Source organism: Vulpes lagopus, chromosome 5, assembly GCF_018345385.1.
Source record: "Vulpes lagopus strain Blue_001 chromosome 5, ASM1834538v1, whole genome shotgun sequence".
Classification (NCBI taxonomy): domain Eukaryota; kingdom Metazoa; phylum Chordata; class Mammalia; order Carnivora; family Canidae; genus Vulpes; species Vulpes lagopus.
Genome location: NC_054828.1, coordinates 7,154,123 through 7,181,734, shown reverse-complemented (window position 1 = coordinate 7,181,734; position 27,612 = coordinate 7,154,123). Strand labels below are relative to the sequence as shown.

Here is a 27,612-nt window from a genome sequence, read left to right as displayed (position 1 = left end):
TTCCTATTGTGTTTCATTTGTTCCAATAGTCTTGTCTGAAAAAAAAATCAGCTTGAGGCACCGGGCTGGGTCAGTTGGTAGAGCATGAGACTCTTGATTCCTAGGTCATGAGTTCAAGCCCCATGTTGGGTGTACAGATTATTTTTTAAAAAATCAGTTTATAACTGATGAAATGTCTTTATTTGGCAACTTTTCTTTTTATTAGTGGTACATTTAAAAATGATGTATCGGGATCCCTGGGTGGCGCAGCGGTTTGGCGCCTGCCTTTGGCCCAGGGCGCGATCCTGGAGACCCGGGATCGAATCCCACATCAGGCTCCCGGCGCATGGAGCCTGCTTCTTGAATCCCACATCAGGCTCCCGGTGCATGGAGCCTGCTTCTCCCTCCGCCTGTGTCTCTGCCTCTCTCTCTCTCTCTGTGACTATCATAAATAAATAAAAAATTTAAAAAAAAATTTAAAAAAAAATAAAAATGATGTATCTCACAACTGATAGCATCTTAAACTAGATGAAATCCGGTAATCCAGAAGACGTTACCATCCCTCTGCTTGAAGCCCTTTGGCGCTCTTTTTGTGAAGTCTAAATGAAACAAGAATATGTACAGCATTTTAGTTTTCAAAGCAATTCCAGTATAATGTAACCCATCGGACCCTCACAATCACCGTTTGGCGGAGGCAGGGCAGGTAGGATGGTTGACATAGGCTCTATCTTGGAGCCGCTCCCCCTGACCCAGGTCATGCACCCTTTCCTGAATGCTGCTTCACAAGAAACCAGCTCAGATTCCAGGCTTTTTCTGGTGGGGAAAAGTTCTGCTCGCCCTAGGAGAAGCGAGAAATCTTTTTGGGCCCTTTCTCCAAAGGGCATTAGCCTCCTGACCCGACTCAGCGGGGGGATGCAGGAAAATCCTCCTTCTAAGTCTACTCCAGTGGGCAGCCGAGCAACCATGTCTGGGCTACGATGCAGGTGTGAACCCAGGAGGCCACTCACCGGCCACTCACCCCTCCGCGCTCCGGGGACGGGGCCAATTCCCGGGGCCCGCTCCCTGCCCCCGCAGCGGGCACCTCCACGCGGACACTGCCTGGTTCTCTGGCCGCTGCCCCTCCCATGACCAGCCCCTTGGCCTCCTCACCCCCACGCTCGTCCTTGCGCCATAATCTCCGCCCTCCCCTTCAAAGCCCCGCCCCCTGGCCTAGCGCAGGCCCCGCCCCTTCCCATCTGAGGGGCGGCAGGAGGGGGCCTGGAGAAAGATGGCGGTGAATCAGAGTCACACCGAGAATCGCCACGGGGCCATCATCCCTTTTGGCGAAAGGTGCCTGCAGGGGAGCCGGGGGCGGGGAGGGGTGCGGTCAGACCCCGGTGGGGGAGGCCGGCGGTGGGGGGGGCGCTGGCGGCTTGCAAACTCTCAGCCAATCAGGGCCTTTCCCGCCTCTCCCGGGCGTCGCAGGCGGAGCCCCGCCCCCGCCATCGGGGCGCGCGAGGCCGGGCGGCGGGTCAGCGGCTCAGAGGTGGCGGAGGCTCAGGTAAAAGGGCGGGCGCTCACTGGCAGGAGTGGGGTGTCGCGCCGCCCCGCCGGGTCGCGTGCGGCTGGCTGGCTGCCGTTGGGGTGACGGCCGGCGGCTGGGGAGGGGTGAAGGAGGGGGGCGGTGGGTGCGCCCCTCCCCTGCTCCCGCGGACGCCGAGGCGGAAGAGGCGGGAGTGCGGCGCAGTCGGAAGGTCCCGCGCTGTGGGGGCGTCGCCTCGCCCTTAGAACCCCCAGGAGCCCCGTTTCTCTTCGCCCCGACGGGGAGAGGGGAGTGACTGCTCCTACTTTTAAGGTAAAGATGGGGAGCAGACGCCCCAGGGAGGAGGGCGCTCGGGGTGCGCGGGCTCCGCGGGGGCCGCCGCTTGCTCCCCGTCCCGCCTCACACCTCGCCTCCCCGCCGCTCCTCCGCGCCCCCCCGCCCCTCCCCGCCCCCGCCCCCGCCCCCGCCCCCAGCAGGTCTTACGTGGGCTCCCGACTGCTCCGCGTGGCCCTCGGTTTCCTTTGCTGTCTGGTCGCTCGCTGGCTGTTTGGCTCCGATACCCGGTGCTCTGTGCCCCGGGGAGACTGCGCGTTCGTCAGGAGGATCGGCCCAGACAGTACCGAGTGCTGATGTCCAGATCTGTTTCCTTTGCTTCCTCCCCCAGAACATGTTCTTGACAGATTCCGGCGGGCGGCGGAGGCTGTACGTCTTCCCTTGTAGTAGGAGAGGATTGTCCTCCGCTCTGAGCGCTGTGACCTGTGTGCAGGTGGCTCTGGGCCCTGAAGCCACTTCTGATTTGGTGTTTGGGCATCTTCTCGCTCAGCCTCGGGTGTGTGTGTGTGTGTGTGTGTGTGTGTGTGTGTATGTGTGTGTTGGAGGCAGGGCATGGAGCATGTTTTTAAAAATTATGACAGAAACACTAATTTTATGGTCCTTTGAGTTGCTTGTTTTTTGTTTTTGTTTTTTTAAGATTTTATTTACTCATGAGAGACACACAGAGAGGCGGAGACATAGACAGGGAGAAGCAGGCTCCTCGTCGGGAGCCCCATACGGGACTTGATCCCAGGACCGGGCGGGATCACCACCTGAGCCGAAGGCAGATGCTCCCCCGCCGAGCCACCCAGGCGCCCTGGTCCTTTGAGTTATCTTGATGGGGTCCATTCTGTGCTCTTGAATGTGTAATCATCGCCAAACACCTTGGTCAGAGCTGTATACACATCACTGCTCTATCTACAATGAGGATCAGTAGTATTTCCCTTATTTCTCAGGTGGGAAACTGAAACACAGAGAAGCAGGTGGCTTAAAAATCATATGGCCAGTGCATGTAGGAGAGATTTGGTTGGGGATTGGACTTCTCATCAGAGAAGACCTGCCTTGTCAGTGCTCTTTCTTGTATAGAAACTACAATAATGGGACGGCTGGGTGCCTCTGGTTGAGCGTCTGCCTTCGGCTCAGGGCGTGATCCCCGACTTTCGGGATCCAGTCCCACATCAGGCTCCCTGAGAGGAGCCTGCTTCTCCCTCTGCCTGTGTCTTTGCCTCTCTCTCTCTGTCTCTCATGAATAAATGAATAAAATCTTTAAAAACTATAATAATTATTCTTATTTTATTAATTTTTTGCTTGAGCGTTATTGATACAATTATTACATTGGTTTCAGGTGTACAACATAGTGATTGGACGGCTGTGTAAGTTATGCTGTGCTCACCATAAGTGTAGTCACCATCTGTCTACAATTACAGTAGTATTGACTGTGTTCCCTAGGCTGTGCTTTTTGTTCCTGTGACTTACTGAGTCGCAAACTGGAAGCTTGTATCTCCCACTCCCCTTCCCCCATTTTACCCAAGCTCCCAACCCTTCCCTCTGGCAACCATCAGTTTGTTCTCTGTGTTTATTCTGCTCTTGGTGTGTTTATTTGTTTTGTTTTTTAGATGCCTTGTATGACTGAAATTATATGGAATTCGTCTTTCTCAGTTTGATTTATTCCACTTAGTGTAATACTTTCTGGGTCTATCCATGTTGTTGCAAATAGCAAGATCCTATCCTTTTTATGGCTGCATAGTATTCCTGTGGGTTTCAGTGTGTGTGTGTGTGTATCATATCTTCCTTCTCTAATTTTCTATCATGACTATTGTAAATAATGCTGCAGTAAGCATAGGGGTGCATATATACTTTCAAATCCGTGTTTTCATTTTTTTTTTTTAGGTAAATATCCAGTAGTTGAATCACTGGATCATATGGCACTTCTATTTTTAATATTTTGAGAAAACTCCATACTAGTTTCCACAGTGTCAGCACCAATTTACATTCCCATAAACAGTGTGCAAGGACTCTTTTTTCTCTACATTCTCTCCAACACTTATCTTTTTTATTTTAGCCATTCTGACAGGTGTGAGGTGATATCTCATTGCAGTTTTGATTTGCATTTTGCTGATGATGAGTGATGTTGAGCATTTTTCATGTGTCTGTTGGCCATCTGTATGTCTTTTTTGTAAAAATGTCTATTCCGTTCCTCTGCCCATTTTTTGATGGGATTGTTTGGGGTTCTATGGTGTTGATAGAAACAACTTTGAAGAAATAGGTTGAGAAGGAGAAGCTTGGTTGTATTTTGATCTCTCTTGCCTACTCAGGATACACATTTAAGAAATTTATCACATTGTTCTGTGGAGGGTTTTTTTTTTTTTAATCCCAGCTGAGAAGTCATAATTGTACAGATAGGACTCTACTGGTAAATAGGGAAGACACTTGAGTTTTCTTTTTTTGACCAATATTCTAAAATTGTGCAGATAGTACCATATGTTTGTTGTAGAAAAATTAGAAAAAAAAATTTAATTACCCCAGATTCCAACACCCAGTGCTTTTTTTACATTTTGGTATGTATCTCTCTGCACTTTCCTCCATGGATATATACGCAACATCCCCCAATCCAAGATTGCTTTGTAATTTGTTTTCCTCACTTACCAATGTATTGGGAATGCTCTCCAGTATCAATATCTACATCATTATTAATCAATGACTTGTATTCCAGTGTGCATGAATGTTCAAGCCCTTGTCTGGGATGTTCAGGGTATAATTTGTCATTGCTATAAATATTGCTTCAGTGAACAGTTTTGAAAACTTACCTTTGCCTACCTGTTGAAATGTTTCTTGGGGATATATTCCTGAAAGTGTAATTGTGGGATCAGAGGACATAGACTTTTTAATTTATTTTTATTTTTTAAATAGACATAGACTTTTTTAAAGATTAAAATGTATTTTTAAAAAATATAAAAATTATGTCAAAATATTTTATATTCTACAAATGCATATAGAAATATATATTAAAAAAAGAAATATATATTTTTGCAAAATCACCCTATAGAATTATATCGTTGTGTTCTCAATACTCACAGTGCCCATTTCATCACACCCTTGACAACACCTGGTGTTAAACGTCGCTATCTCTGCCAGTCTGAATAATTGAATCTTTAAAAAAAATTATTTTTTTCCTAAGGTTGTTGGCTATTTGTCTTTGATAAATTTGCTTTGTAAATTTTCCCTATTTTTACTAAGTTGTTAATGATATTGTGTTTGTATGTGGTAAAAGAAACACAAAGGAAGTTTACCATATTAATTTTTTTAAAATAGAAATTATATATATATTTAAAGTATACAACATGATGATGTGATATACATATAGGTAGTGAAATGATTTCTATAACCAAACTAATTAACATATCATCTCCTCACATAGTTAACCATTTTTTAGTGTGATGCATGTGCCTGAAATCTACTCTCTTGGCATATCTCCAGTGTTCAATACACTCATTTTTTTTTCAATACACTCATTACGTGTAGTCATCATGCCTATAATATATTGGATCTCTAAACTTATTCATTCTACATAACTACACGTTTGTACCCTATGACCAACATCTCCCCATTTCCCCCATTCCCTGAGCCCCTGGTAATCACCATTCTACTTTTTGCTTCTATGCATTTGACTTTTTTTTCCCTTAAGGTTCCATATATTCCTAAATGAGATCACACAGTATTTATCTTTCTCCGGATTTATTTCATTTAGCACAATATTCTCAAGGTTCATTCATGTTTTAGCATGTGACAGGATTTCCTTCTTTCTCATGATTGAATGATACATATATAAATACCACATCTTTATCCATTCATTCATTGACCAACATGTAGTTTATGTCTATATCTTGGGTATTGTGAGTAATGCTGCAGTGAACATAGGAGTGCAGGTATGTCTTTGATATCCTATTTTAATTTCCTTTGGATATACACCTAGAAGTGAGATTGCTGGATCATATGGTAGTTCTGTTTTTATTACATTGATTGATATTCATATGTTGAACCATCATATGTTCCAGGAATAAATACCACTTGGTCATGTGTATAATCCTTTTAATATACTATTCAGTTTGCTAGCATTTTTTTTTATTAAGATTTTATTTATTCATGAGAGACAGAGAGAGGCAGAGACATAGGCAGAGGGAGAAGCTGGCTCCATGCAGGGAGCCACCCAACGTGGGACTTGATCCCGGGTCTCCAGGATCATGCCCCGTGTGGAAGGCAGACGCTCAACTGCTGCCAGTTTGCTAGCATTTTGTTGAGGATTTTTGCATCAGTGTTTTTCAGAGATGTTAGTCTGTAGTTTTCTTATGTTCTAGCTTTGACATCAGGGTAATGCTGGCCTCAGAGAATGACCTTGGAAGTGTTCCCTCCTCTGTTTTGGGGCAGATTTTTGAGAGGATTAGTGCTAAGTGTTCTTTCAGTATTTGGTGATTTGTCCAGTGAAGCCCTCTGGTCCTGGGCTTTTCTTAGCTGGGAAGTTCTTGGTTACTAATACAATCTTTTTACTTACTATTGGTTTGTTTAGATTTTCTTTTTATTCATCAATTAGCTCCTAGGAATTTATCCATTTCTTCTAGATTATCCAATATGCTGGCATATAATTATTCGTGTGTATTAGTATTATCTTGTAATTCTTTTTATTTCTGTGGCATCCATTGTAATGTCCTTCCCTTTCATTTCTGATTTTGGTAATTTGAGTCATCTCTCTTTTCTCAATTAGTTAACCTAGCCAAGGGTTTGTCTGTTTCACTGATCTTAAAAACAAACAAACAAACAAACAAACAAACAAACCACTTAGTTTCACAGGTTTTTTTTTTTCCTATTACTTTGTATTTTCTCTTTTGTTTTGTGTCAGCTCTAATCTTTATTTCCTTCTAGCTTTGGGTTCAGTTTGTTCTTTAGTTTCTGGAGGTGTAAAGTCAGGTTAATTTGAGATCATAAATCTCTTTTATGAATGCATGTACAGATAGAAACTTTTAACACTGCTTTGTTGAATCCCATAGTTTTGGCATTTGTATTTTCATTTTTATTTGTTTCAAGGTATTTTCCAATTTCCCATGAGACTTTTTCTTTGACCCATTGGTTATATAAAAATGTGTTGTTTCATTTACACGTTTGTGGATTTTCCAGTTTTCCTTGTGCTATTGATTTCTAGTTTCATTTCACTGTGATCAGAAAAAGCACTTTAGATGATTTTAATTTTCTTAAAATTAAATTTGTTAAGACTCGTTTTGTGACCTTACATGTAAACCTATCATGGAGAATGTTCCATGTACACCTAAGAGCATTGTTGAATCCCATATTGCACACTTGAAACTAATACAACCCTGCATGTTAATTATACAATTATACTCAATAAAAAATAATAAAAGAAATAAGATGAGTCTCTTATAGATAGCAGATAGTTAGATCCTAAATTGTTCATCCTTTGGAAGGTTCATATGTCAGAACCATTTCTCTTTAGCTAGGAACCTACTTACAAATTACAGATAAAAAGTATGTAAAATCTTTGCATATTTAGTATCTGGCAGGTACAGCTCAATGCATTATAAGGACAATAACTCAAATTCAGATGATTAACTATTGGAGCTTGAACTTTTGCTGAGGTTCTAGTTAGTGCTGGAGACAATAGTTTTGATATCCTTAGCTAAATGGTGCTGTGATATTTCATTTGCAGTTTTCACCTCTTTTTTAGAAATTTGTTGTTGCATTATAACATCTCCCAGCATGGTGAAAATTCATTCTTTATTTCACTGTACTATTATTTAACTGAAATTTTGAAGTCAATATGCCATCCTTGTAGGACAGTGGTTCTCAGTCTGGGATGATTTTGTCTCCAGGAGACATTTTTGCTTTTCACAATTTGGGTGGGGGTGGGGGTGGGCTACAACTGGTATTTGGTGGGGAGAGAGGCAAGGGGTGCTTCCAAACAATCTACAAAGCACATACCACCACAACAAATAATTATCTAACCCAAACAGTCAAGGTTGAGAAACTTCATGTATTAGATGCCAACCTAAGGATATGACAGAATGAAATTGCAAACAGTACTACTACCTCCTGAATATTTCAACATGTCTAGAGCCAAATTTATGTCCCTACTTCCCAATAAACTTCTTTTTCTGACTTCTCTATTTCTTTGGAGGCAAAAATGACCTTTGATTTCTCATGACTTTTTTTGTTTCCTAGATCTAATGAATTACCAAGCTCAGGGGCTTCTTTCTTCACGGTCTTTTAAATTTAATTAATTGATTTATTGAGGTTTTACACTTAATATATAACCCCCCCCTTTTTTTTTACTGAGGTAGAATTCACATAACATGATATTTTCCATTTTAACCATTTTTAAATGTACAATTCAGGGATCCCTGGGTGGCGTAGCGGTTTAGTGCCTGCCTTTGGCCCAGGGCGCGATCCTGGAGACCCGGGACCAAATCCCACGTCGGGCTCCCGGTGCATAGAGCCTGCTTCTCCCTCTGCCTGTGTCTCTGCCTCTCTCTCTCTCTCTCTCTCTCTCTCTCTCTCTCTGTGACTATCATAAATAAATAAAAATTTAAAAAAATGTACAATTCAGTGGCTTTTACTATATTCACAATATCATGCAATCACCCCCATTATCTAATTCCAGAACATTTTCATCACCCCAAAAGAAACTGTACCTATTAAGCAGTCACTCCTCACTCAAGCCAGCTCCTAACAACCTCTGATAGAAGTACAACCAGACAGAAAATCTGTAAACCAATAGAGGAACTGAACAACACTATTGGACTCAAATGGTCCTAATAGACATATGCAAACCTTCCATCCAACAACCAACAACAACACATAATATACATCCTGAGCTTTTTTTTTTTTTTTCATCCTGAGCTTCTTTTACTGGAATTTTTTGGTTGCTGATTCAATCTCTACTTGTTATAGGTCTATTCAGATTTTCTTTTTTCTTTATTTCATTTTGGTTGTCTCTAAGAATTTATCTGTTTCAAACAGATTATCTAATTTGTTGGCATATAACTGTTCATAATCCTTTTTTTTCTATAAATTATGTGAAAACAGGGATCCCTGGGTGGCGCAGCGGTTTGGTGCCTGCCTTTGGTCCAGGGCGCGATCCTGGAGACCCAGGATCGAATCCCAAAAGCTATAAATTTTCCTCCTAAGTATGACTTTTGCTGCATCTCAAAAGTTTTAGTATGTGTGTCTTTATTTGTATTCATCTCAAAATTTCTAATTTCTAGTGATTCAATTTTTTAAAAAGATTTTATTTATTCATGAGAGAGACAGAGATAGAGGCAGAGACACAGGCAGAGGGAGAAGCAGGCTCCATGCAGGGAGCCCAAAGTAAGACTTGATCCCCGGTCTCCACGATCATGCCCTGGGCTGAAGGCAGCGCTAAACCACTGAGCCACCCAGGCTGCTCCTAGTGATTCAATTCTATTTTCTAATTTTATTTATTATTTCTTTTTTGACCCACAGTTTAAGAGCATTTTGATTAATTTTCACATATTATCTTCATCAGTGTTCCATGTTTCTTTGTATGGGTTTGATTTACTAGCTGTGTCTTTTTATTTCTTTTTATTTCTTTTTATCTGTTTATCTTTTTTTAGTGAGAGAGGTGGGAGAGGGGCAGAAGGAGAGGGAGAGAGAGAATCCCAAGCAGGCTCCACACAGCATGGAGACTGATATGGGGCTCCATCTCACAATCCTGAGATCCTGAGCCAAAATCAAAAGTTGGACGCTTGGGCAGCCTGGGTGGCTCAGCGATTTAGCACTGCCTTCAGCCCAGGGAATGATCCTGGAGACCTGAAATCGAGTCCCACATCATGCTCCCTGCGTGGGGCCTGCTTCTCCCTCTGCCTGTGTCTCTGCCTTTCTCTCTGTGTCTCTCATGAATAAATAAATAAAATCTTAAAAAAAAAAAAAAAGAAGTTGGATGCTTAACTGACTGAGCTACCCTGGCACCCCTCTAGTGTCTATTTCAGGCTGAAGGATTTCCTTTAGCATTTCTTATAGTTCAGACCTACTAGTGATAAATTCTCAGTTTTTGTTTACTTGGTAATATTTTAATTTCTCCTTAATTTTTAAAGGGTAGTTTTGCCAGATACAGAATTTTTGGTTAACGGATTTTTCCCTTTTAGCACTTTGCATGTGTCAACTCACTATCTCCTGCCTCCATAGGGTTTTTTTTTTTTAAGATTTATTTATTTATTTGAGAGAGAGAGAGAGCACAAGCTGGGGGAAGGGCAAAGGGAGAGGGGCAACCGGACTTCATGCTGAGCAGGGAACCCAATGTGGGGCTTGATCCCAGGACCCTGGGATGAGAATCTGAGCTGAAGGCAGCTGCTTAACTGACTGAACCACCCAGGTATCCCTGCTGCCATAGTTTTTGTTGTTGTTGTTTTGTTTTATTTTTTATTTATTTATTTTTAAAGATTTTATTTATTTATTCATGAGAGACACAGAGAGAAAGTTAGACAGAGACATAGGCAGAGGGAGAAGCAGGCTCTATGCAGGGAGCCCGAGGTGGGACTCGATCCTGGGTCTCCAGGATCACGCCCTGGGCTGAAGGTGGTGATAAACCACTGAGCCACCCGGGCTGCCCTGCTTTTTTGAATTTTTTTTTTATTAATTTTTATTTATTTATGATAGTCACAGAGAGAGAGAGAGGCAGAGACACAGGCAGAGAGAGAAGCAGGCTCCATGCACCGGGAGCCCGATATGGGATTCGATCCCGGGTCTCCAGGATCGCGCCCTGGGCCAAAGGCAGGCGCCAAACCGCTGTGCCACCCAGGGATCCCATGCCCTGCTTTTTTGTTTTAAAGATTTTATTTATTTGTTCATAGAGACAGAGAGACAGAGAGAGAAGAGAGGCAGAGACACAGGCAGATGGAGAAGCAGGCTCCATGCAGGGAACCCAACGTGGGACTCGATCCTGGGTCTCCAGGATCACACCCCGGGCTGCAGGCAGCACTAAACCGCTGCACCACCGGGGCTGCCTATGCCATAGTTTTTTATGAGAAGTCAGCTATTTGTCTTATTGAGAATTTCTTGTACATGATGATTCTTTTCTTTGGCTGCTCTCAAGAGTCTCTGTATTTGGCTTTCAGCAGTTTGGTTATAACCGTGTCTTTGATATAGATCTCTGAGTTTATCCTATAGGAGTTTGTTGAGCTTGGATGTGTAGATTCATGTCTTTTGTTAAATTGGAAATTTTGGCCAATATTATTTCGAATTTTTTATGTACCCCTTTAGTCCTTTTCTCTCCTTCTGGCAATCTCATTATGCAAATGATTTTATTTTTTCTTATTTTTTATTTTTTTAATTTATGTATTATAGTCACAGAGAGAGAGAGAGAGAGAGGCAGAGACACAGGCAGAGGGAGAAGCAGGCTCCATGCACCGGGAGCCCGATGTGGGATTCGATCCAGGGTCTCCAGGATCGCGCCCTGGGTCAGAGGCAGGCGCTAAACCGCTGCGCCACCCAGGGATCCCTTATGCATATGATTTTAAGTTTAATTTTTGTCCCACAGGTCTGTTAGACTCTGTTCATTTTAATTTTTTCTTTCTGTCACCTGGGTAATAACACTTAATCAGTTGAGAATAATCTCAACTGACTTATCTTCAACACTGATTCTTTCTTCTGTCTGCTGAAATCTGCCATTAAGCCCACCACTATTGAATTTTTCATTTTACTTATTGTAGTCTCCACCTTCAGAATTTCTATTTAGTTCATTTTTCTAATTTCTGTTTCTTTATTGATATTCTCTACTTTTTGAGAGTGTTCTCATTATTTACTTTGGTTATTTGCACATGGTTTCCTTTAACCCTTTAAGCATACTTAAAATAGTTTATTTAAAGTCTTGGTCTAGTGGGGTACCTGGCTGATTTCAGTCAGTAGAGTATGTGACTTTTGATCTTAAAGTTGAGAGTTTGAGTACCACAGTGTGGGTAGAGTTCACTAAACAAACAAACAAACAAAAAACAAATAATGTCTTTGTCTAGTTAACCCAATGTATAGGCTTCCTCAGGGCAGTTACTGCTTATTTCATTTCTTCTGTTCACAGAAGAACATATGGGTCATACGTACTTGTTTTTTTGCATTCCTCATATTTTTTATTGTAATTGAAAACTGGACATTCTGAATGTTATAATGTGGCAACTCTGGAAATCAGATTTTTCTCTCTTCCTCAGGGTACATTGTTGCTGCTTGTTGTAGTTATTTGTTTGTTTGTTTAATTTAGTGGCTTTTCTGAATTGTAAAGTTTGTACTCTGTCATGTGTGGCCACTGAAGTCTCTTTTATGTTAACTTAGTAGCCAATTAGTGATTTGACTATTTCTTTATATACCTGAACCAAAAAAAAACCCCTTCAAATCTCTCAGCCTTTGCAGATGGAGTCTGCCTGTGTGTTTGGAATGGGTTTTTAGCACCCAGCCAGGCAGTTTACAACTCTGTCTTAGCTTTCACTTCCTGCTTGAGCAGAGCCTCATTATCAACCAGAAGTAAAAGTTTTGGGCCTTCTCAGTTTTCTTCTGAGCATGAATCCAGCCCTGGGCCGATATGCATGTGGCTTTCTAGATTCCCATGAATATATCAGAGCTTTTCAAATTCTTTATTCCCCAAAACATCTCATTCCCCAGGTTTTCCTCCCTAACTTTTCAGTTTTGCTTGTTTGCACTCAAGGTCATCCTTTGCCCCAGACAGCAGCAACTAATACTGTTTTTGACAAATGTACTCTAGGTAGTCACCTCAGTCCTGGGAGAGTTCTGAATTAGGCACACAACTTTTGAGCCAGTGTTTCAGGGAGCCACCAGACAAGTTAAAACAACCACAATTCTTTGAGAAAAGCTGTGTTCTGCTCCCTTTGGTGTTTGGCACTTATATTAGGAATGTGGGTTATTTTTAAGGCTTTTGTCAAGTCAGGGATTGTAGGATGGTGCTAGAGTAAGTGAAAGTGTCACAAAGCTCTCTTACTGAAACGCAATTTTTCTTGATTAAACATTCTCTTAGTTGCTATAAGATTTTGATTAGATTCCAGAGTTCTGGACTGAGTTTTAGAGTTCCCAAAGTTTTTTAAAAAAATTATTTATTTATGAGAGGGGGAGAGAGAGAGAGAGAGAGAGAGGAGGGAGGGAGAGAGAGAGAGATTGAAGGCGTAGAGGGAGAGGGAGAAAGTATCCTAAGAAGATTCCTCACTGAGTTTGGAGCCTGATCCCACAACCCTGAGACCACAACCTGAGCTAAAACCAAGAGTCCCAGCTCATTTGACTGTGTCACCTAGGTGACCTTGGAGTTCCCTGTTTTTCCTGACATTTTTGTTGGCATCCTGTATTTTCATTGTGTTTTTAAAAGCCTTTAAAAAAAAAAAAAAGCCCTTTTAATCAACACACCATCACCCCAGTTCCAGTTCTTATCACTGCAGGTAGGGCTATTTTAGGGATTTTTTAAAAAGAAATCTCCACACCCAATATAGGGCTTAAACTCAGAACCCCCAAATCAAGACCTCCATGCTCTACTGACTGAGCCAGTACAGCACCCCTTAGGGATTCTTAAAGTGATACCTCTGATATAACACCATCTCCTTGATCATGTGACTAGCCTGCTGAGACAGCTGCAGCTCATAGTTTCTCCATGTCTGTTTTTTTTCTTTATTTTCTCTCTTTTTTTTCTCTTTTTTTTTCTCCATGCCTATTAAATGGTTTTTCCAAGTCTAGTTTCACAATGGCTTTCCATCTGTATCTCACTATTTTTCCACCTTCACTTCCATCTGTTTTGATGAATGCACACAAATAGGCTGCTCCCAAGTGTACAATTTGCTTTCCACTGTGTACCTCCATTAATGCTGCTCGTGCACCTCATTCATGCTGTTTGCTCCCCATCTGGATTGTCCTCTACCTTTACCTCTGCCTACTGAAACACTATTCATATCTTAAGAATCGACTCACACTACAACTTTTCTATAAAGTCATTTTTGATCACTTCAAACAAAGCTAATCTCTCTTTCCACTAAATTCCTATGATATTTTTGTGCCATTAATGTTATACATGTCATATTACTGCTTGCATTATTATCTGTATTCATGTTTTTATCAACCATTGCCCCCATTGCCACCCAGGTGCCCCAGTACTTAATTCATTCTTTCCATAAATATTTATTAGTACCCTCCGTTTGCTAGGGCTAGTGGAAAGACATTGTCCTTAATGATCATTAGTTAGAACATTGAACAAATAAGCACACATATATTATAATAATTACTAAGAAAGAAAATAAATCCAGTAGGATTCTGTGAGTGGGAAGAGGATGAGTTCAAGCTTCTCAGGTTAAGAGTGAAGGGGGAACATGGCAGATAGAGGGAACAGCATGCCAGCGGAATCTGGAGTACTCTGTGTTCCTTACTGTCTCTATCAGAGTCAGAGAAACATTTCCATTACCACAGTGTTTTACACTTACTGCACATGAAGAATAAGAATTAATGAGTAAATATTAAGAAGAAGGTAAGTCTGATAAGAAAAAAACAACCCCAGGGCATCTGGGTGGCTCAGTTAAACCTCCAACTCTTGGTTTCAGCTCAGGTCATGATTTCAGGGTCCTAAGGTCAAGCCCCAGATTAGGCTCCCCACTCAGCAGAAAGTCCGCTTCTCCTCTTGCTCTCCCTCTGCCCCTGTCCCCGCTCGTGCACTCTGTCTCTAAAATAAACAAGTAAATCTTTAAAAAAAGAACCCAGTGAGCAGCCTGGGTGGCTCAGCGGTTTAGCGCTGCCTTCGGCCCAGGGCATGATCCTGGAGACCTGAGCTGAGTCCCACGTCTCCCTGTATGGAGCCTGCTTCTCCCTCTGCCTGTGTCTCTGCCTCTCTCTTGTCTCTATCTCTGCGACTCTCATGAATAAAATAAATAAAATCTTAAAAAAAAAAACAACAACAAACAAACCCAATGATAAAAAGGGAGAATAAGTGTGAATAGTCAGGGAGTAAGATCATTTAAATTTCTTTCTATTTCGATAAAATAATGGTAGTAGCAGCAGTGGCTAACATTTATTGAGTTCTTGCTATGGGCTGGGAACCGTGCTAAAAGCTTTATGTGTGTCATTTTCTATAACTTCTAAATGGTGTCGTTAATCTGCTTTCTTTTCTGTAGTGTCTTGACGCAGTGTCAGGATGTGGACCTCTCCTTCCCACGGCAACCAGAAGGATGCAGTCTCTTCAATGGTACAAAAAGGGGAACACTGTTTCTCACTTCATACCGGGTAATTCTACTTCTACTTTGATCTGGTTAACCACACATTTGTTTTTCCTAAGTTGGAGTGAGGTTAAACATTGATTTTCTTTTTTCTTTTTCTTTTTCTTTTGTTTTCTTTTTTTTTTTAAACATTGATTTTCAAAGTGTTTTAAAATATTCACACTTCAGGGCAGCCCGGGTGGCTCAGCAGTTTAGCACTGCCTTCAGCCTAGGGCCTGATCCTGGAGACCTGGGATCGAGTCCCCGTGTCAGGCTCCCTGCATGGAGCCTGCTTCTCCCCTGCCTGTGTCTCTGCCTCTCTCTCTCTTTCCCTCTCTGTGTCTCTCATGAATAAATAAATAAAATCTTTAAAAAACAAACATTCACACTTTACAATTTTCCATATTGAGGAATATAAAAGAAAACAGGTGATGGTTCTTCATTAGGGCAGGATGTCAAAGCAATCTTGACCTTAGAATTGCTCTCCTGTGTCTCAATCCATGGACAACCTGCATTCTTCCTCCAAAATTTCTTTCCTCTCCTAGGTGATCTTCGTGACTTCACATGCAGTCAACGACCCCATGTTTTCTTTTATGATGCCATTTGAACTGATGAGTAACTGTACCGTTGAACAGCCAGTTTTTGCTGCCAACTTCATTAAAGGAATCATTCAGGCAGCTCCAGATGGTAAGTGATCCCCCTCAAAAGTGTACTTTTTTTTCTCAAAAGCTTCCAGAGGTTTAAGATTCAGACCTGGCTCATGCTGGAATTCAAAGAAAGCTGCCCTGCTCCTTTGGGTAGTGCTTCTCTCTTTGTCCGGGGCAGTCCTTCTCTGACCAATGGTGCCAGCATCTTAGTGAGTATGTGCCGTTTCTTTTCCCAGGTGGCTGGGAAGGGCAGGCTACTTTTAAATTATCCTTCAGAAAAGGAGGTGCCATCGAATTTGCCCAGTTGATGATGAAAGCTGCTTCTGCTGGTGAGCAATGCTAATAAAGATATTAACCCTTGGGGTTTTGAGGCCTGTGGAATTGGAAGTAGGACTGTCACTCAGTTGAGACTTTGGCCTCTGTGGTCAGGCAGTTGGTAACTGCACATGTATTCAGTAGGCATTTCCTGAGCCTCCCTACTATGGGATGGGTACCATACCACATGCTGGGAGCAAGATTATTCAGTCCTTCCTTGTCTTTTTTTTTTTTAAGATTTTATTTATTCACGAGAGACACAAAGAGGCAGAGACATAGGCAGAAGGAGAAGTAGGCTCCCTGTGGGAAGCCCTTTGCAGGATTCGATCCCAAGACTTCGAGATCACAACCTGAACCAAAGGCAGATGCTCAACCCCTGAGCCACCCAGGTGTCCCAATCCCTCCTTGTCTTAAAGGAGTTTACACTCTACTGGGAGCTATACTCAGACACCTAAATAAATAAGTTTACCTGATAATCTTTTGTCTATTTAAATGCTAGTCTCATATATCATTAAGTAGTCTCATTTTCAGATCAGGGAGCCCCAGTTTCCTGAGCTTTTTTTCCTCTGTCATGCCTTTTTGTTTTTTCTCCTCTCTGGGTTTGCCTTTACTTCTCTTAGGTTTAGTTCCCTCTTCCATGAGAAAAGGGAAGAAGTATTGTCAAGCCATACAGCACTGATCTAGTGTATGTACCGAAGAACTCTTTCAGACTTTGAATACAAATAAACCTTTTATGGGGGACCTGGCTGGCTCAGTTGATAGAGCAAGTGACTCCTGATTTAGGGGTTGTGAGTTCATGTCTCATGTTGAATGTAGACCCTACTGAAAAAAAAATCCTTTTATGATATATTTTTATTTAATCTAGCCTTATTTCATGCCCCTATTGTCTCACCTTTTGTACTACAATCTGACTGGACTTCTCTCTGCCTTGTTCTCTCATCTCTGAGCCTTCATGCTATTTGTTCTATCTGGGTAAATGTATTTATTTATTTAATTTTTTAAAAAAAGATTTTATTTATTTATCCATGAGAGACACACAGAGAGAGAGGCAGAGACACAGGCAGAGGGAGAAGCAGGCTCCACGCAGGGACCCCGACGTGGGACTTGATCCTGGGTCTCCAGGATCATGCCCTGGACCGAAGGTGGCGCTAAACCACTGAGCCACCCAGGCTGTCCTATTTATTTAAATTTATATATATATATATATATTTTTTTTAAATTTATTCATGAGGAACACAGAGAGCGAGAGAGAGGCAGAGGCACAGGCAGAGGGAGAAGCAGGCTCCATGCAGGGAGCCTGACATGGGACTTGATCCTGGGTCTGCAGGATCAGGCCCTGGGCTGAAAGCAGTGCTAAACCGCTGAGCCACCCGGGCTGCCCTGTTTATTTAATTTTTTAAGTAAACTCCCCAACATGAGTCTCAAACTCATGACCCCAAGATCAAGAGTCATATGCTCTACTGACTGAGTCTGCCAGGTGCCCTGAAATTCTTCTATCTGGAATGTTCTTTCTCCTTCTCCCTTGCCTTTACCCCCAACTCCAATCTAGTTGAGATGAATATAACCTAGTTGAGACAGACATATTCAAATATGCCGTAACAGAGGCATTGACAAAGTTCTGGGGACACACAGAAGGATGGAATGCATTTTTCTAGCTCAGGAGACTGACTTGGATCATGATACTATAAGCCAAGGTTTAGAATATAAGAGACAGTCTAAATTAGAGAGGAAATGAGTTCAATTTTAGATACAATAGTACTGACATTTATTAAATGGTTACCATATAGTGGGCAGTGTTCCAAGCCCTTTACATGGGTCAATTTATGTAATTTCACAAAAACATGTGATGTAATCATTATCCCCAGCTGATAACAGGGGAAACTGAATCAGTGATAGTTATACAGTTTCCCAAGGCTATATAGGTAGACAGTGGGAGCTAGAATCAGAACCCTACACCTGGGAAGCCCTGGTGGTGCAGCGGTTTGGCGCCACCTGCAGTTTGGGGTGTGATCCTGGGGACCCCGGATGGAGTCCCACATTGGGCTCCCTGCATGGAGCCTGCTTCTCCCTCTGCCTGTGTCTCTGCCTCTCTCTCTCTCTGTGTCTATGAATGAATAGATAAAATATTTTTAAAAAAGAACCCTACACCTGCTCTTGCTCTTTTTTAAGACTTTTTATTTTGGAAAAAAATCATATCTATGGAAAAGTTGCAAGAATATTACAACGAACTCTCATGGACACTTTGTCTAGATTCACTCATTATTAACACTTTCCCACATTTACCTCATCTTATTCTTTCTTTGCTTTGGGAGTAAGTCACAAAGATCACTTCCTTCATTCCTAAGTATTTGAATGTAAATCTCCTAGGAGCAAGGGTATTCCCTTATCCACCCCCAGTCTACTTATCAAATTCAGAAACTTTAACATTGAAACAATGCTATTGTTTAATATACAGATTCAAATGATTGACCCATTAGGTTCCCGATTCTAATAGCATACCTTTTTTTCCAATCAGGATCTAATTCCTACGCATCTAATTTACACAATTAGATTACACATTGGCTCTAATTACACGTTGAATTTAATTGTCCTATTTCTTTGGTTTCCTTTAATCTGGACTCAATCTTTCTTTGTCTTTCTTGGCATTAAAATTTTATTTATTTATTTATTTATTTATTTATTTATTTTTTCATTCATTTATTCATTCATTTATTCATGAGAGACAGAGAGAGAGAGAGAGAGAGAGAGAGAGGAGAGGCAGAGACACAGGAGGCAGAGGGAGAAGCAGGCCCCATGCAGGGAGCCCGAAGTGGGACTCGATTCCTGGTCTCCAGGATCAGGCTCTGGGCTGAAGGCGGCGCTAAACCACTGAGCCACCTGGGCTGCCTGACATTAACATTTTAAAGAGAATACAGGTTTATTGTTTTATAGAATGTCCCTTAATTTGGGTTTGTCTGTTTCCTCATGCCTAGATGCAGGTCATGCATTTTGGCAGGAATGCTAACTATATAAGTGACTTTGTATTCTTTGGATACTCTTAATCGCTGCATCATATTAAATGTGAGGTACATCGGAATGGTAGAGGCCAGTGGATGTGCAGCTCAAAACTCCAAAGATGAGCTCTATCTAGAGACTGATTTGGATGGAAATCTTCAGAGCACAGGTCTTCTCTGGAGCCATGTGAGTGATTGGCTCATTTGATGACTGAAGGATGGTATTCCAAGGGTTCTCAACGTATCAGGGATGGGTAGGGAGAGGTGACCATAATGAAGATTGCAAAGGGGCTGAGCAAGGTAGGAGGAGAACTGAGTGAGTTTATTATCCCAGAAATTAAGGAAGGAAAGTTTCAAGCATTACTGAGTGGTCATCTGTCAACTGCAGAGATGTTTGATTAAATGAAGACTGAAAAATGTGCATTGCATGTGGAAATTTGAATTTGTTGGTGGTCTTAAGAGAGAAATGCTAACGAAGACAAGTGGCAGAAAAGCCATATGTAGGAAATTGCGAAGCAAAAAAATTTTTACTGTTACCTTTAACTGCAAAGATATGAAAGCCAAGGAGTTCACATGATGTACCCAGCCAGCAGCTCTTTGTTGTCCAAAGGGCGGACAGCATCTAGAAGCATGACACTGGATAACAAGGTGTCCTGGCAGCCAGAGCTTAGTTATGTGGAACCCAGAGTCAGGGGACACTTGAAGTCCAGTTCCTCTTTGCTACAGATGTCTGCAGAACTCAGAATAATTGCATACTGGGTCTTGAATTTGCTCTTATGTTTGGCCTTAGGTGTGGGAGTCTACTCCCCCCCCCCACCCCGCCCCGCAAGAGTCAGGGCTTGTGAGATGGGCTTCCTTGAGGCCTTTAGAATTAACTGCCCATCATGCTTCATGATCTGATTCTTTAGCCCTTTGCAGAAGTCTCTTCCCCTCTGCAGAGCTGACTTGTTGGAGCTCTTTGATTAGTGTTTTTATTAAATATATATGGAGTACCTATTGTGTGCCAAACACTATACGAGATGAGTGAAAGCACAACAGTGAACAAGGCATATATAGTCCCTTCCTTTGTTAAACTTACAGTCTAGTAAGAGTCATGTAAGAAATAAGCAAACAGGGACACCTGAATGGCTCAGTGTTTGAGTGTCTTCCTTTGGCTCAGGTCATGATCCTGGGGTTCTGGGATCAAGTCCCGCATCAGACTCCCTGTGCGGGCCTGCTTCTCCCTCTGCCTCTCTGTGTCTCTCATGAATAAATAAATAAAATCTTAAAAAAAAGAAAGAAAGAAAGAAAGAAAGAAAGAAAGAAACAAACAAACATATAAGTTAATAGAATAATTTAAATGGGAAGGATACTAATAGGATATTAAAAAGGAGGATAACAGGGATAAAGAGGACTTTAGAATTATAGTGAATTAGATAAGATAATGCTAGTTATTGAAGCAGATAACCCCCCAATTATCAGTAGCTTAAGACAGTAGATAGTACTGCTTATATAAAGGACAATCAGCAGGGGTCAAAGGGGGCTCTGTTCCATATAGTCCTTCAGGGACCCAGGGTGATAGGGTCTCTGCCATCTTTAACCCATGGCTTCCACACCCTCTCTGAATAGCCAGCGAAGAGGGAAAGAGTAAAGATTTCACCTGGGAAGCTTGCATGGGCCAGACCTGGCTGGAAGCAGCATACATTACTTCTGGTCATATGCCATAGGCCAAAAATTAGTGTGATAGGCTGATAATGGCTCCCAAAGATACATCCATGTCCTAATGCTCAGAATCTGTGAATGTTCCCTTGTTTGTAATTAACTTAAGGATTTTAAGATGAGGAGATTACCCTGGATTACCCAGGTGTGCCCCAAATGCCATCACAAGGGTCCTTATAAGAGAGATGCAGAGGAAGATAAACAAGAAGTGCTTTCTTTCTTCTGTATCACATTGCCATTATGTTGGTCTTTAATGGATGTACCATGCCAACTTGATAGAATCTTCACTTGGAAATTTTTTCTGAATATTTATTTTGGTAAGTGCTATGCTGGGCCCTGAATAAGCACAGGCTAATAAGACACAATCTCTGCCCTCAAGAAGCATACAGATCAGGACAAGGAAGGTGTATATTTTTTATCTTGTATCCTGGGAGCATTGTTGGACACACATGTAAGATGATGGTTAATACTCTATTAATTATTTGGTTGATAGCTGCTGTACATCTGACTTAAAAGAATTTAAAAATCCCTATTTTGCCAAACTTGTCTTCTCAGCCGCCAGAGGAGTTCCACTTGGAAGTGTAAATTACTGGTTCAGCACTCCAGGACTGTATGTAATTACTGGGCAGGGGGGTGTGATGTGCACCCCACAGATGCATTGTCCAGGTAAGGATGCCAGGGAAGTTCTTCTTGGGAGGTAGAAAAGTATGCCAGGGTCTCAGAGATGCATTCATTGCTGGTTTGCCTCCAACTCTGTTGCAGGAGAAACAGGAGAGGTTTTGGGGAATTGGAAAGTTGGTTGAGTCCATGTCTTCTTTCTAGACTGAAGCCCAGTGGCAGGGCAGAAAGGGACTGGGATTCAATTTCAGGCATACTTTTAACTGCAAGGTATACGTATGGAGCATACCTGGGAAACTCCTGTTAGTGGGAACAGTGACTTCCTGCTTATAGCCTGAGCAGAAAAAGTGTGCCCTTGCCCACCTCCCCCTTCCCATGTCATACAGGTATAGCTATCATGCTTGAGCCATGCCTTTCAATCTCACTGAGGACTCCAGCTTTATGTACCCTTTAACAGTTGTGCCTGTCTGTAGTGATTCTCAAACGTGATCCATAGCCTATTGGTGGGCTACAAAGGGTCTCCTAAAAGGCTGTCAGCAGGCCCCCAAATGCAGCCCTTTCTTGGGGTCTCCTTGGAACATGACATATGTGTCTATCAGCTTTTTGTTTTGTATACAAATGATGTGACAAAATTACATCTTTATAGTTGTGTGCCTAAAAACATTATCTAATAATTCTTTTAAATGCACACTTGTCTCTTTTTTTTGAGCTTTTATATTTGAGTTTATTCTTCATTTAACTTTTAAAACACTACTATAGTTGAATATTAAAACAAAAACAATAGCAAGTAGTGAACTATGATTATAGTCCTTCACTCATCCACTACTGCATATAAAATGCCAGCAGCAGTGTTATTCACCGACCCCATTAAGAAGTCTGACACTGAACACCACCCCAGGATGATGTTCATCATCCTCATATGCTTCCCCATTGTAATGGCGCCGTCTCTCCTGATTGGGATCAAAGTCCACAAGTTCTACCTGGTCCATTTCATCAGTCTCTTCTACTTCCTTCCTCTCAGGTAGGAGTTTTTCCAGCAAAGAAAGTTTATCAGGAGAGAGAAAGCCATTCTCGGGGAAGTTTACCTTAAATTCGATGATTAGGCGACCCTTCTCATATGGTCTATGAAAATTGGCATGCCTTCATTTAGCACACACTTGATATCCCCATGCTTGACAATCTGACCTGGATGAGAGGTGATGACGATGGTTCTGTTGTCAAGAGTAGATATTGGTTTTTGAAAGCCACACAGGGCTTCAACCAGCTGTATATCCATACACATGAAAAGATCTTCTCCTTGTCGAGTAAAAACAGCATGGTCCTTCTGATCCAAAACAATGATAATATCTCCTGGTTCCAGTCCTGGTTCTTGGTCTCCCTCACCATGGAATGTTATCTTCTGGCCATCTTTCATGCCTTTGTCAATATGCACTTCTAGAATCTTCTTCTCTCGAACTATCTTCCTTCCGTTGCAGCTTTTACATCTATCTTTAGGACTGATCCGTTCCCCATGGCCCTGGCACTCCATGCACACAGACTGAATTTGCTGAACCATTCCAGGTCCTATCTGATGAATTCTTATTTGCATTCCAGTACCTCGGCAATTGGGACAACATTCGACTGCTCCTTTCTTACCACCTCGGCCTTCACATTTATCGCAAATCACATTCTTTTGCAGAGATAGTTTTCTTGTTGCGCCATTATATAGATCTTCTAAGGTTACTGAGAGCTGATGTACAACATTTTTACCTCTCCGTTCTCTCTGCATCCTGCCTCCTCCTCCAAAAAACATATCAAAGATGTCCATGGGGGAGCCAAAACCACCACCAGCTCCACCTTCTTTAATTGCCTGTTCTCCTCCTTTGTCATATAATTCCCTTTTCTTTGCATCAGAGAGCACTTCATAAGCTTGAGAAATCTGTTTAAACTTCTCTCCTTCATTTGGATTCTTATCAGGGTGGTACTTCAAGGCCAGTTTTCTGTAAGCCTTTTTTAGTTCCTCCTGGGTGGCAGGCATTGGGTTTGACCCCCAAAACATCATAGTAAGTGGTTTCTTTCACCATTTTCTACAGCCGGTGAGAGGGCCGAAGCTGGTGTGGGGGAGCGGGAAGGAGCGCGTTGCTGGGCGCAGCTCGGGCAGCCGCCGCTCCTCCGCATCTCACCGAGCATTCTGGAAAGTTCCCGCACACTTGTCTCTTAGAGGCACCTGATTAATCAGTTGATTAAGCCTCTGACTCTTGGTTTCAGCTCAAGTTGTGATCTCTGAGCTAAGATCATGCCGTGTAGGGCTCTGTTCTCAGCTCAGAGTCTTTTTTTTTTTTTTTTTAAGATTTTATTTATTCATTCATGAGACACACAGGGAGAGAAAGAGAGAGAGAGGCAGAGACACAGGCAGGGGAGAAGTAGGCTCCATGCAGGGAGCCCAACGTGGGACTCAATCCCGGGACTCTAGGATCACGCCCTGGGCCGAAGGCAGGTGCCAAACCGCTGAGCCGCCCAGGGATCCCCTCAGCTCAGAGTCTTCTTCAGATTCTTTCCTCCTCCTTCCCTTTCCCCTTCTGCTCCTTCCCCCACTTGCACATTCTCTCTAATCAATAAATAAAATCTTTAAAATAAATAAATGCATTAGTCTCTTAAACTATGTAGAAAACAAAAAAATGGAATTACAAGCCATTGTTAGAATAATATTAGCTTTCATAATTGTCCAGTGATTTACCTTTACTGAGATCTTTATTTCTTTACATGACTACACATTAACTGTCTGGTGTCCTTTCACTTCACCCTGCAGGATTTCCTTAAGTATTTCTTGCCCTGCAAAAATGAACTCCTTCAGCTTTTGTTTATCTGGAAACATCTTGATTTCTCCCTCACTTTTGAAGGAATTTGGCCAAATGGAGAATTCTTGTTTGACAAGTTTATTTCTGGCCTCTAAAGTTTCTGATGGGAAATCTGCTAATTATCTCATTGAGGATCCCTTGTATGTGACGATTCACTTCTCTCTTGCTGTTTTCAAGATTCTGTCTTTTGAAAATTTGATTAGAATGTACTTCAGTGTGTGTTTCTTTTTTTTTTTAATATATTTATTTATTTATTCATGAGAGACACAGACAGAGAGAGAGAGGCAGAGACACAGGCAGAGGGAGAAGCAGGCTCCCCACAGGGAGCCCGATGCAGGACCCAACCCCAGATCCCGGGATCATGACCTGAGCCGAAGGCAGGTGCCCAACAGCTGAGCCACCCAGGCATCCCTCAGTGTGTGTTTCTTTAACTTCATCTTACTTGAAGTTCATTGAGCTTCCTGGATGTTTATATTCCTGTTTTTCATCAAATTTGGGAAGTTTACAGCCATTATTTCCTCAGATATTTGCTCTGTCCTTTTTTCTACTCCTAGGACTTCCACAGTGGTATGTCGGTCTGCTTGATGGTGTTCCACAGGTCCCTCAAATTCTGTTCACTTTTCTTCAGTGTTGTTTCCGCCTCTCTGTTCCTCAATCTCTACAGTTTCCGTTGTCCTATCTTTGAGTTGATGGATTCATTCTTCTGCCTACTCAAATCTAAATTTGAATCCCTCTAGTGAATTTTTAATTTCACTTACTGTACAATTCAGCTCCAGAATGTCTTTTTTGGTTTCTTGTTATGTTTTCCACCTCTACTGAGACTTGTGTTTGGTGCACACATCATTTTCTTTACTTCCTCCACATTTTCTTTTAGTTTTTTGAGAATCTTTAAGACTATCCTTTTAAAGTTTTTTCTAATTAGCCCAAATATAAATATGGATTACCACAAAATGGCTTGATAGTTGTTCATTCGTTGACTCAGTTAAACCACTTTGGGAATGTAGCTAAGGAAATAAGTAAAGCCCAGGTTTGTTGTAATCTGAATTAGAAAGTTGGAAACAGGTGCCTCAGGGGCACAGTTAAGTGTCAGACCTTTGGTTTAGGCTTAGGTGGTGATCTCAGGGTCCTAGGATAGAGCCTAGCCTTGGCTTCCACTCAAGACTTCCTCCCTCTCTCTCTCTGCCCTTGACCCCCTCCTGTGCTCAAGCTCTCGAGTGCTCTCACTGTCTCTCTCAAATAAATAAAATCTTAAAAAAAAAAAAGTTGGAAACAACATACTCTCCTATAGCAGGGGAATTAAGTAGCACCTATCCATATGATAAAATATTGTCTAGCTTTAGTGTATGAAATATGTTAATAATACAAATAAATTTTTTATAATGTTAGATGAAAAGAGCCAGATAAAAAAATGCATGGGTGTTATGATCATGATTATATAAAAATATTAACAGATCCTACAAAGAAATACACAAAAATATGAAGTTTTTGTCTCTGAAAGTAGAATTATAGATGACTTTTAAAGTTCAACTTTTCTCTATTTCCCAAATACATATTTCTCATATTATTTTCTTCATAAACAAAATTTGTTAGGTAACATATATATTTGAGCACAAATATAAGTAATGTAGAGATATAACTGTAGGGTTATTTTTCTTTTAATTTGAATCCCTCTACAACAGGAAATGATAAAGCCTTCACCTGGTAGTGGCTGAAGGATCTGGTTTTGGCATTATTCTGCCTGAATTCTATTCCTGTGTCAGTTTGCTTTTTCCTCCTTACCTATTCCTTGTCCACTCTAAAAAAGAAATAACTGAATTTTTTTTTCCTCCCAGCATACCCATTTGTTGTCTATGGACCCCCACAGGCGGGATATGGACCCCCAGAGGTGGGATATGGACCCTCACAGGCAGGATATGGACCCTTGCAGGCAGGATACAGACCCCCACTGGTGGGATATGGACCCCCACAGGTGGGATATGGACCCCCACAGGGAGAATATGGACAACCACCTGGAGTATATGGAATCCCGCCTGCAGGATATGGAGCTCTACCAGCTGGGAATGAAGCTTCAGCATCTAGAAATGAAGTCCTACCAGCTGCAAATGAAGCCTCACCTCCAAGATATGAAGTTCCACTTGCTAGAAATAGAGTTGGGTCTGGCAAATATGTGGTACCTCAGCCTTCTCAGTATGACACTTCTCTTCCCCCTGCCTCATCTTCTGAGGCCCGTCCACCATCGTCTCTGATATAACCCTTGTAGACTCACCAAGCAAAATGGCACCCAACAACTGAATAAGGATAAAAAAGCAGACTCAGGTATGTGAGTAAAAGCGTGTCTGAGGTAGTGTGGCACCCTGGGGAAGGGCAGTGTTAGGGGGAGGATGAAGCTTTACTTCCATCCCTAGACTTTGCAAGCAGAGTTAACTCTTGATTAGATGGGCCAAAGGAGAAGTAGAATTAGAGCTAATTCTCCCATAATTTGGTTGACATTGGGCTGCATTTTTCAATATATGTGAGCGTGGAAAAAGCTTCCTGCCTTTCTTTCTTCCTTCCCTCATTCAAGAAACATTACCACTGTTAGAAATCTCAAGTTGAACACTTAATTGTTTTTCATAGCATTGTTTATATTAGTAAAGGATGGACCAACCTAAATTTCCAATAGTGAGAATTTCATAAATCATGGTGCATCCATACACTGGAATATTATGTGGCCATTGAAAATGATATTTGGATGTGTAGGGTAAAGCTTCTTTAAAAAGATCAAAACAATAAAACAATAAAAGAAAGCAGTGATAAGTTTGAATATATCAAAATTTGAAACTTCTGTATGACCAAAATTAAAAGATAGGAGAAAGTTAATCTCCAACATATGTGTTAAATAATTTATAGTCAGAGTATATGAAGAACTCCTACAAGTCAATCAAAAAGAAAAAAATGGACAAAAGATGTGAATTCCCAGTTAACTGAGGCAATAGAGTGGCTCAGAAGCTTTTGGAAAGATGTTTATTCAACTTGACTAGTGTTAGGAAAATGCAACTTAACATGAAAACAATTTTCCAAAGATTTACAAATATTGAAAAGATTGAAAAACTTAAGTGTTGGGAAGAAACGCATGTGGGGAAAAGGTTATTTTATACAATATTGGTGAGAGTGTAAGTTGGTATGCATTTTCAGAAGGAAATTTGACAGTACTTTCTAAAAGTTAGAAGAAACCAACTCTTGATTTAGCAGTTTCACCTCTCAGTATCTATTCCTGAGAAATACTTGTACATGTGCACAAAGATGCCTTAGGAAGATGTTATTACATTGTTTCTAATATCACAACATTAGAAATAACCTGTGTACACTAATAATATTTATAAAAACTATGGTACATAGGCTGCATAGACAAAAATTTCTGTCTTAGTGTTCAATGAGAAAAGCAATTTGTGGGGATTATATACT

At 41.6% G+C, this 27,612-nt stretch overlaps 1 protein-coding gene and 1 pseudogene across 1 annotated transcript; one reads left to right on the top strand and one right to left on the bottom strand.

The window, feature by feature from the left end:
- The first annotated feature begins 1,246 nt into the window (after nt 1–1,246).
- Nucleotides 1,247–26,419, top strand: WBP2NL (WBP2 N-terminal like). The gene is made up of 9 exons (XM_041755350.1): nt 1,247–1,308; nt 1,444–1,519; nt 2,166–2,203; nt 2,268–2,330; nt 14,980–15,088; nt 15,606–15,747; nt 15,944–16,036; nt 21,269–21,379; nt 26,001–26,419. The coding sequence occupies exons 1-9, from the start codon at nt 1,247–1,249 to the stop codon at nt 26,417–26,419; spliced, it is 1,113 nt and encodes a 370-aa protein (XP_041611284.1).
- Nucleotides 22,199–23,394, bottom strand: LOC121491298 (annotated as a pseudogene).
- Nucleotides 26,420–27,612: the final 1,193 nt, after the last annotated feature.

Coding starts and splice junctions, on each gene's coding strand:
- WBP2NL (XM_041755350.1), top strand. CDS start 1,247: ATGGCGGTGAATCAGAGTCACACCGAGAATCGCCACGGGGCCATCATC. Junction 2,331..14,979: donor ATCTTCTCGCTCAGCCTCGG/GTGTGTGTGTGT, acceptor TCTTTTCTGTAG/TGTCTTGACGCAGTGTCAGG. Junction 21,380..26,000: donor CCCACAGATGCATTGTCCAG/GTAAGGATGCCA, acceptor TTTTCCTCCCAG/CATACCCATTTGTTGTCTAT.